Source organism: Nannospalax galili, unplaced genomic scaffold (assembly GCF_000622305.1).
Source record: "Nannospalax galili isolate Female #2095 unplaced genomic scaffold, S.galili_v1.0 scaffold72, whole genome shotgun sequence".
Classification (NCBI taxonomy): Eukaryota; Metazoa; Chordata; class Mammalia; order Rodentia; family Spalacidae; genus Nannospalax; species Nannospalax galili.
In genome coordinates this window covers 612,214-622,942 of record NW_008336933.1, presented here as the reverse complement: position 1 = coordinate 622,942, position 10,729 = coordinate 612,214, and the positions used below count along the sequence as shown (strand labels likewise).

General features: G+C 43.7%; 1 protein-coding gene across 3 annotated transcripts in view; it reads right to left on the bottom strand.

Moving 5' to 3' along the window:
- Positions 1-1,524: 1,524 nt before the first annotated feature.
- Positions 1,525-10,729, bottom strand: part of LOC103732884 (TBC1 domain family member 7) — a 23,089-nt gene continuing 13,884 nt past the window's right edge. For all 3 annotated transcript variants that reach the window (XM_008831603.3, XM_008831604.3, XM_008831606.3), the window contains exons 6-8: positions 4,570-4,715; positions 3,300-3,429; positions 1,525-1,763 (exon numbers count right to left, since the gene is read on the bottom strand). In XM_008831603.3, the coding sequence (XP_008829825.1) occupies positions 1,677-1,763; positions 3,300-3,429; positions 4,570-4,715 (363 nt within the window). In that variant the 3' untranslated portion in view covers positions 1,525-1,676. The remainder of the gene's footprint in view (positions 1,764-3,299; positions 3,430-4,569; positions 4,716-10,729) is intronic.

Genomic DNA, 10,729 nt, shown 5'->3' with positions numbered 1-10,729 from the left:
CACTTTTAGTTTACTAAAAAATGTGTTTGAATGATATATAGTATAAGCATGAAGACCCAAGTCTGACCCCAGCAGGTACAAAGCCAGGCATGGTAGCAAATGCTTATAATCCCAGCACTGGTGACATGGAGACAGAAGGATCTCTGGAGCTCAAAGGCCTGCCAGCCTAGCCTCAGAGGCAAGCCCCAAGTCCCAGTGAGACACAAGACCCTGTCTCAAAAAACAGGGTAGACAACCATCCCAAGGAGCAACCCCACAGGTTGATTTCTGGCTTCCACATACACACACACACATACACACACACATACACACAGAGCATACACATGAATACACAAAGAGAAGTGACAGTATTTTTTTTATCACTTCTCTGTGAATTTCACAGCTCCTCCGTGGTCAACAGGAGACAAGCAATTGGGGTAGAGGGTCCTTTGCATGTGTTTTTTCTTATGGCGCCAAAGTTCTTCAGGATTACTGGAGTGGTTACTAAATAAATGGCTGGCAGAGAACCATTCTGTAAAATGTTAACTGTAGGTAGCAGTTCTGTTTTAGGAGGGTTTTCTTCTGAATGGGGTTTCTGATCTGCTTTAAAAGACTCCTCTTGATCTGTTACCGGATAGAAGAATCAGTTGGTTTCAGAAGCTCCATTTCCTATAACTGTTAACAGATAAAAAGACTGAAGTCTCAGAAATATAAATCCATAGTTTTATCATCTTTCTTCCTCCTTGCGTAGGGAGAGGATGGGTCAAAAAATATGATTTCTACCCCAGTCTCTCTGCAGGACTGAACAAGGGCCCCTTTCATTCACCAGCCGCAAAGTCTCCAAATGTCTCATGAAGTGACCATGTGGGACACAATATGTCATCAGCTATTAACCTTAACCTGCTACTTCTATGGTTGCAGAGGGCTCCTAAAAGTCCACCCGACACTTAATGATCCAATAGAAAAAACAAGAGGTCAGAAACTCTCAGGCAAGTGCTCTCTCCTAGGAGGTAAATTCAGGAATATTTTCTTCAATAAAGGCTTCATGCATGGGGTGGCAGCCCATGTCTGTAATCCCAGCACTCAGGAGGCTGAGGCAGGACTGACAGGCGTTCAAGGCAAGCCTGGGCTGCATAATAAGTACCAGGAAGTCAAGGCTTCAAAATGAGGCCTTGTCTCAAAACAAAACAAAACAAAACAAAACAAAAGCAGACTTCCTTCTACTAAGCACAAAGCAGGGAACATGTAAGAAAAACATAACAATTATCAAGATAAAGCCTGAGAGGAAGTCTGCTCACATGACACAAGTTCTAGGCCAACAGAAGCCAAATCTGAGTTTACAAAAGGAAGCTGCTCTTTCTCCAGAAATAGGCCTTTGGAGGTAACTGCACTAATTAGAGAGGCGGGAAGCCTGTTCTGCAGTGGTTCAGGCCCTATCCACACTGAACTGCCCTGAGGACAGGGAGCCCTTCCTAGTCAGGCTACTCCAAGAAGAGAACTTCGCGCTCTGTCACCGAGATGCTTCACAACGCAGCACGCCAGATATTTTGATTAAATTATTTTACTGAGGGAAAAATTGTTTTCAGCACCACACTGAGATCACTATTTCTAACCAGTTAGTAGACCAGGTGACAAGGACAACATGCTGGGGCACAGAAGAAGCGGGAGCAGGGAGTAGTCCACACGGTCAGGAGCCATCAGGCTGAATGCACAGGGGTCCCACAGTGTTTGTGCCACAAGTCGAAGGCCTTGCTCACAAGGGCATCGGAGCTGTCCTGGGGAACCTGTAGACAGCAAGCCACTCTTGGTGAAATTTATGCATTTATACGGTCAGTATCTTCTCTCATTCATGAGACATGAAGCTTATTTCCGTGGGAGCTTTCTGTTCTTTATAAGGTGACAGCATATGAGGATTGATTTAATGCTACCTTGGGGATATGCTGAGTAGCTCTTGGGGTCAGGCTGTGGGGTTCAAATCTAGTACTGCCCACTCACCGCCCAGCCCTGAAGTCCAACAATGATCCACAGAGCTAACCACAGAACGACAGAAGATGGTCCTTGCTTGGCACATGCCTGGTATATTATTGTAATAATGATAATTCACTTTGTGCCTGGTATATTATTATAATAATGATAATTCACTTCATAAACACATGTTCATGTAGGACTTATTTACCAGGCACATTTTAACGCTTCAAATGTTAAAGCTGGCTTGAAAAAGGGGGGAGCTGGAGAGATGGCTCAGTGGTTAAGAGCACTGGCTGCTCTTACAGAGGACCTGGGTTTGGTTCCCAACACCCACATGGCAGCTAACCACCATCTGTAACTCCAGTTCCCTCTTCTGGCCTCCATGGGTATTGCATGCACATGGTAAATTTACATACAGACAAACTTTCATATACATAAAAAAAATAATAATAAGTCTTTAAAAATAAAAGAAAGGGTGGGCTGGTGGTACACACCTAATCCCAGCAGGCAGGGGCAGAGGCAGAGGCAGGTGGATCTCTGTGAAATCAAGGCCAGCTTGGTCTATATAGTGAGTTCCAGATCAGCTGGGGCTACAAAGAGATGAAGGGAGGGAGGGAGGAAGGGGGGGAAGAAAAGGAAGAAGAGGAGGGAGAAGAAGAAGAGGAGCAGGAGCAGGAGGAGGAGGAAGAAAAATTCTGAGTCCTTTCACAAACACAGGCAAGGGTCTCTTCAGCTCTTACCTAGGAGAGGATATATTAAGACAAACAAGAGGGAAAAGCTGGTTCACTGGGGCCTTTTCCAGCACACACTGACATGATACTTAAGCATGTTAGCCAGCCCAACTGGAATTAGACCAGAGACAGTAACAGGGTGGAAAGGGCCTAGAACAGAAGATTTCTTTTCTACTGACAAACTTTACACTGGCTTTCTCTTCTTCCTCTTCTGCTATGGTCGCCTTGAATGAGCCTCTGGGCACAGGAGGGACAAGTGAGCAAGGGTCTTGCTGTGGGGACCAGCATCCCCCAAGAAAGGAGGAGGAACCAAAATGTCCTTTAGGTAAAACAAATGTTTCTTTCTGGCAGGCATGGTGGCACATACCTATAACCCCAGCACTCAGGAAGCCAAGGCAGGGGATTGCCAAGAATGTGAGGCTAGCCTGGGGTATATAGTGGGTTCCAAGCAAGCAGGGGTTATAGCATGAGACCCTGTCTCAAAACAACAATAAAATGTCTCTTGTAAAGTCAGAATATGCTATATTATTCCTTTGAATCATTTAACACAACAGGAAAATCCGGCTGGATAAGCTGACTTCATTTCCATATTCAAAATGGAATCAAATAAAGCATACTTACGTTTTCCAGAAACTTTGTTATCTTCTCGGCACTATTCAAGGCCAGTACTTTTATCTTAAAGGTTATTAAGATTTCCACAGCTACAAAAACTAGGATCTTACAGGATCCACTTACAACTTTGTCCCAGACCCTACAAAAATGAGGAGACAGAAACAAATCACAGGAGTTTGGAATTCTTTACCCAGGCATCTCAAATTATAAAATAAGATCAAATTTTTTTTTTTTTTTTTTTTTTTGAGACAGGGTCTCCCTGTAGCCCCAGCTGTCCTGGCACTCACTATGTTGACCAGGCTGGCCTTGAACTCACAGAGATTCGCCTGCCTCTGCCTCCCAAGTGTTGGGATTAAAGGCATGTGCCACCACACCAGGCTACATTTACTTTTAAGAATAAGCTTCAGAGAAGAATGATTGAATAAACAACAAAATAGATGAACCACTGAAATGTAATCTAGATATAACAGCTTTAGAAGAGAGAACAGAATTTCACTCGTTACTACTGTTCTAGAACACACCAAACATTCACTGAGAGTCGGACACTGAAGGGCAACAAAGTCCCAAACCAGAGCGTGCATCTTACTAGAGTTGTGTAACACCATCCTAACTACTGCGCACCACAGGACAACAAAAGCAGGACAGGAAATGCCAGGTAAAGTCAGTTCCATCGCCAGTGATCTTGGTTCAGACTCTGTAAACTTACCAAAGGCTTTTCAGGAAATACTATTACTATAATATAATTATTCCAGTAATTCCTGTAACTTTTAAAGTCGGTATTATATCCTAAATGTTAAGTTACATATTTTCTTCTAAATATGTACAGCATGACTTTCTTCCCAATTACATCACAGAGACCTGAAGTGGTGGGGCTGGGACTGAGAAATGCCTTTATCATGTGTCTGAAGGTGACCAAGAAGCCAGGCTCGATTGTTTTATCTTAGACCACCTTCAGCTCCTTAAAGAGGTCACAAACAAGCTAAGAAATACTAAGACGTCTGTCGTGTTAAGATCCAACACCTATCTAAACAAGAGGCGCTGGGCTCCTCACTGCTGTTGCTGTGACTGCCTCACAGTGCCCATACACTGAGGGCCTGCAGGCTTTCTAAGCATATGCCCAACTACTAAGCAGGATCACAAGCAGTTCCAGCAGCTGCTAGAGAATTTAGCTTTGGATCACCGCCTTGTTCTGAAGCAAACTTTTGAAGGACAACCACATAAAGGCCAGGTCCTCTCTCTGACTCCAAGCTGCCAATACGTCATGGACAAAAACACTTGCCTTTGTAAACTGGACTCAGGCAGGCATCCTGCGAAGCACCTTTTGAACCAGAGATCATAAGGAAGTCTGGACACTGCAGAGCAGGTCTTCAGATGACTCAGCAGCCTGCTATCTTCCAGATTCAAATATTGTTCGAAAGCCTTGGGCTAAAGATTAAATAGGAAGCTCAGTTACTCATTTCCCATGATGTAATGTTCCCTCATTTTGCAACCTAGGATGAAACAAATATGCATGCTGAATATGAGAAAGTGCTAGAAAACAAAACTTCAGAACCATCATGCCACTTAGAACATAGCAGTTCTTGAAACTGATGAGAGTGACTCTGCTGGAAAGGAACACTTTCCTGGGATGAAGAATTCTTTGTATGCAAACCCCACAGGCCAGTCCCAGGCAAAACAGACAGCTATTAAGGGAGGGCACAAGCAAAGGAAATTTACAAGTTTCAGGAAGCTCAGAGGTTACAGGAATCATGAGGCCCCTTCCCACAGTTATAAAAGCAGTGAACAATCGCTGGCTGGAAGAGACCATTTTCGTTAAAGCAGTCCTGCAAGTTGGGCAAGGAGCTGCAGAGATGGAGCTTCTCTGAGTTTCTACCTATGTTGGGGTGGGTGGTTTTGATAGTGCGGCTGCCTTTGAGTCACTCAAGGTCCCACAACTGACCTCAATAAACACAATGGTTCACAAAGCTAGACTTGGGTGGAATCATTTCTCCACGGCCTACCTGGGTGAACAGACATTTGTTCACCTCTCCCCAGGAAAAGTCACACAACAGAGTAGCATGCAGCCATGAAAACAGTGAATACATATGACTATGGCATGTCTTCAGCATACATCAACTGAAACAGCAGGCTAGAGAATATGTGCATTGTGCTCTACTGCTGAATCTGGGAAAGTGGCTGAATTCAAACACATATGTTTTAATGGAAGATGATATTATTTTGTACTCAACAAAGGGCACATATGATTAATCAAAATCTTAATTCTGTTTTGCTGCTAAACCTTTATTTCCAAAATTTCCATGACTCCAAATTCTTTTGTTTAACCTTTTTACATTCACTTATTTGGTGGACACGCACACACACGCACACATGCACGCACACACACGTACCACGGCACATGTGGGGAGGTCAGAGGACAACCTGTGGGAGGACAACCGTGAGGGATCTAGGGACTGAACTCAGGCCATCAGGCTTGGCAGCAGGTGCCTTTACCCCGGCCTGACTAAATTCGTAATGAAGGAAATGAAGCATCATCAACAGTAGGCAAAACCTGGTAACTAAGGAACTTACCTACTCTGAAAGGAATGTGGACTGAACATAGGTAGGTGCGCTAGCAATGCTTATTTCTAAACACCTTTTAGATATCTGCAAAAAGTGTGGCTGGCACAGTAAAAGAAAGCTCCTGTCCTTTAGAGACTATGGGAACAAGTTCATTTGGGCAAATCATACAGCTATGCAAAGATGTCAGATCAAGGCTATGGCAACTTGGCTTTAACAAGAACCTAGGTTCTGGGCCTAGTGGTGGAGGCTACAACAGGATGATCACAAGTTCAACGCCAGCCTGGGCAACCTAGCAAGACTGTGTCTCAAAATAAAAAGTGAAAAAGACAGCTGGAGATATAGCTCAGTGATAGAGCACTTACCTGGCACTCTGAGAGCCCTTGTTCAGTTCTCCCCTCCCCTCCCCTCCCCTTCTCTCTCTCTCTCTCTCACTAATACATTTCCCTCTGGTTTTTCATACCAGCTCTCTCTCTCTCTCTCTCTCTCTCTCTCTCTCTCTCTCCCCCCCCCAATGAAAAGTAAAAATAAAAATAAAATGACAACAAAGACTGGAACACAGCTCAGTGGTAGAGTGCTTGCGAAGCATGTGTGAGACCTAAATTCAACATCCAGCACTACAAAAAACAACAGAAACAAACACAAAAACCTAGAGCAAAGAGTACACTGTACAGCAAGAAGAATAAAATGGACTGAACACATTTAACTAAAGAGAAAAGCTAAGTCAAATCACTGAATGTCTAAAGCAAACAGCAGCACAAGGGAAGATTTGTTTTTGTTGGGGTTTTGGTTGCTTGGTTGTTTTGAGACAGGGTCTCCCTGTAGCCCCAGCTGGGCTGTGGAACTCGCTATATAGACTGGGCTGATCTCAATCTCACAGAGATCTGCCTGCTTCTGCCTCTCAGGTGCTGGGATTAAAGACGTGCCACCAAGCCCAGCTCACAAGGGAAGTTTGAACATGTTTTTTCTACACATTCTGAAGAACATTTCTGAAAATTTCATAATCACAGAAAGCAATGTCAGGTTCTATAACGTATACACTAAATTTTGAAATTGAGGAAACTAAGTTTAAGGGCATTATGGGTGTTGTTGATTCTGAAAATTTATTTCTAAAAAGAAAGTTCAAGAATATCCAAAGCAGAGCTGGTGAGATGGTTCCCTGGTTAAAATACTTGCTGCAAGCCTAGCGACCCAAGTTCAATTCCTGGAACCCATGTAAAGGTGGAAAGAACCAAGTCTACAAAGTTGTCCTCTAACCTCGACATGCACATTGTGACACACAAGCCCATACACACATCATGCATACACGATCATAAACTTACTGGTTAAATATGTTAAAATGTAACTCTGGAATGCTCAGAGGTATTTTATTGCTCAGTGGTATTTTTACTCCATTTTGTTTCTCTGTAATATCTTGAAGCTCTGTGAGGCTTTCTACAACTCACTGTGTCTGGCTGTTGATAAAGACGTAAAACTAAGAGAATGGAAAGTTAGCCAAATGGCTTAATGAGGCACCTGGACCAATTAGTCCAAGAAAAGTGTAGATCAAACATGTCAGATAGCTAAGAAACCTGTTTTTGTAAACTGTAATGACTGTCTGACTGAGTCGCGGCCTAGCTGTAGATCAAAAGGCAGGAGATGTCCTAACCCCATGCCTGGCTATCTACTTTGTAAGCAATGATGACCAAGTGAACTAAGGAAGGAATTTTTCCTGAGATAGCATGGCCCATCATGAAAAGAAACATAGGGCCCAGGTGTCAGGCATAGAAATGCCTATTTAATCCCCAACTGTACTTCTTCTGGTTCAAGGCCCAGAAAATCTAAAAGCCTCTGTTGCTTCTGGGACCTCGTGCATGAGTAAGAAATAAACAAGCTTCCCAGCTCTCTCCTGAGTGAATGCTTGGTCTCTTAGCTGTTTGAAGAATTTTTCTACAACACCAGCTGATCTGGAACTCACTATACAGACCTATCTCACAGAGCTCTGCCTGCCTCTGCCTCCCAAGTACCAGGATTCAAGATGTGTACCACCACGCCTGGCTTAAGGTGGCATGTTTTAAAATTCACATATGTGTGTGCATATTTGTGTGTGTGAGAATGCACAAGCATATGTGTGACTGTGCATATTTGTGCATGTTAAGGATACATAAGCACAGGTGTAAATGTGAAGGCCAGAGGACAATCTTCAGTGTCATCCTCAGGAACTATCTACCTCCTTTGAGGCAGGGTCTCCCATTGGCCTGAAGCTCACCAAGTAGGCTAGACTGACTGGCCAGGGAGCCCAGGGATTTGCCCGTCTCTGCCTGCTAGGTGCTATGATTACAGACTTAGCATTTTTACCTGGGTTCTGGGGATTGAACTCAGGTCCTCATGCTGACAAGACAAGTACTTTACTGAGTGAGCTATCTCTCACCCCAGTCCAAAAGAGGTATTTTGACTTTGAGGAAAAAAAAAAATCAACTGGCAACTAAGTAGTGTAAACAGTAGTTCTACTATTAATGAGTAGGATAAATGATAATTCTAGTGGTTACTGTGGAACTCTGGGCAAGTGACTTAACCTCTCTGAGCTCATCTGTAAACATGAAGACAGGTGTTCAAAAGAAGCAATTCATTAATAAAATCAAGTCAGCATTGACTGACAAGAAGAATATTCTTGGCATATAAGCAGGAGGAAAGGAGATGGTGATGGCAGAAGTTGCGGTGGACAGACAAAAGAAAGGGAGCGACATCCACCATGTCTGACAGTGGTCACAAAGGCCACTCCCGACATGTGACACAGCCAAGCTTAAACTGTTAGAATATTTTTTAAAGTTAGGAAACAAAAATATATGGGGGAGGGGAGTTGTTTTGTGTTTTTGTTTTTGCTTTTTTTTTTTTTCAGACAGTGTTTCATATAGCCCAGGCTGGCCTTGAACCTGCTAGGTACCCCACACTGGCCTTGAACTCCTGATCCTCTGCCTCAATCTCCTAAGTGCTGAGATTGCAGGTACATGCTACCACATCTGGCTAACAAAATACCTTTTCTTTTCAATCTTAGAAAGGAAAAACACTGACAAATCTCACTATATCAAGCCTACCTACCATCTTTGAACAGCAAACACCGAGGAAGTACTTCCAGCATATTAATGATAAAAGATAACTATCTAAAATATACTGGTAACTCCTGCAAAGAAAAAAGAAGAGTCAGGTGTGGTGTGCACGCCTGTAACCTCAGGAGCTCAAGGTCCTCCTCAGCTGCAGATCAAGTTCAAAGCCAGCCCGGGTTACATAACACCGTCTCAAAACAAATACAGAGAGACAGAGACAGAGAGGACAGAGACAGAGAGACAAAGAGAGAGGGAGCACTGAGAAAACATTAGAAACATGCAAAGCTGCTGAGTTTCATCAGCCACTGCAGCTATCAGGGAGTATGAGATTGTGATTTCACCACTTCATGGACAAGAACCCGGGAGTCTGATACTATCGGGGACAGGCAGTGGGGCGGAAAGCGGAGAGCTCACAACCTGCTTACTGGAGCATAAACTGATATACCAGGTTAAAATTTAAATCTGCCAAAACTAAATATGTAGACTTTAAATAATGTGCCCCCTTCACTCAAGCATTCTCCTACTCCTCCTTAGAGGACACGTGTACACAGAGAAGGAGGTGCAGGGCCTGTTCACTGTCAGTGGGGGTTGTTATACTTAACTGCAGCAATGAACTGGGGAGGAAAAGAATGACTCTAAATTAGTGGCTGTCAATCCTAGCTACACATCAGAACTGCCTATGGATTCAAACATCAGAATTCCAGGACCCACCCCAGAGACTCTATTGAATTGGTCTCATGGAGGAGGAAAGGTGATGGGAAATTTTGAGAACTCTCAGGTGTACTAACTGGAAGTCAGGACTGAAACCATGGATTTGAATGAGCCTAGAAATTTCTCCAAATATTAAGTTACAAACAAAGAGAATGGGCCCATGTTTTCATATGACACACGCACGTACATACATACATACAGACACCCACGCACATGCGAGCGCATGTGGGGGGAGAGAGAGAGAATAGAAGAATACACCCAGGAAGATGACAATGCCCACTGCAAAAGTGTAGAGGGGTCTTGGAGCAGATCTAGACAGCATGGACCCCTCTGGGCTGCTGATTTTACTTGAGAACTATTTACTTATTATTTATACTGCCAGATGATGATTTTAAGGACAGCACAGACTATAAGAATTATAAGAATGCCATTAACTCCAACATTAAACAAGAAAAGTTCATTGACTCATGGTGTCACTGGGACTTTTTCTGGCTTAAGTAGGCAACTAATGCTATATATTTACGCTTTAATTCTGTGCTTAGATTATTTGTACTGAAAGCAACTAAGTGGATCAAATTTCAAAACTCAAAAATTCTAGTTTTAGTTAACTGAAATACCTAACTGCTCACCTAAGAATTCTATGGGGCAGAGTCTCATAGACTCAGTGCAGACAGTGAGACAGTGACCCAGGCTCCCTGCCCTCACCCCCTACACCTGCACCACAGATGCCACATTCTCTAGGCCTTCAAATGAAACCATTTAAAAAACGTCATCAAGGGGCTGGAGAGGTGGCTCAGTAGTTAAGAGTACTGACTGCTCTTGCAGAGGACCTAGGTTCGATTCCCAGCACCCACATGGCCGCTAACAACTGTCCATAAGTCCAGATCCAGGATATCTGATGCCTTCTTCTGACCTCCATGGGCATTGCACAACACGGGTGCACTTACCTACATGCAGGCATAACACTCATACACATAAAATAAAAATAGTAAGGCCGGGCGTGGTGGCACACGCCTTTAATCCCAGCACTCGGGAGGCAGAGGCAGGTGGATCTCTGTGAGCTCAAGGCCAGCCTGGTCTACATAGTGA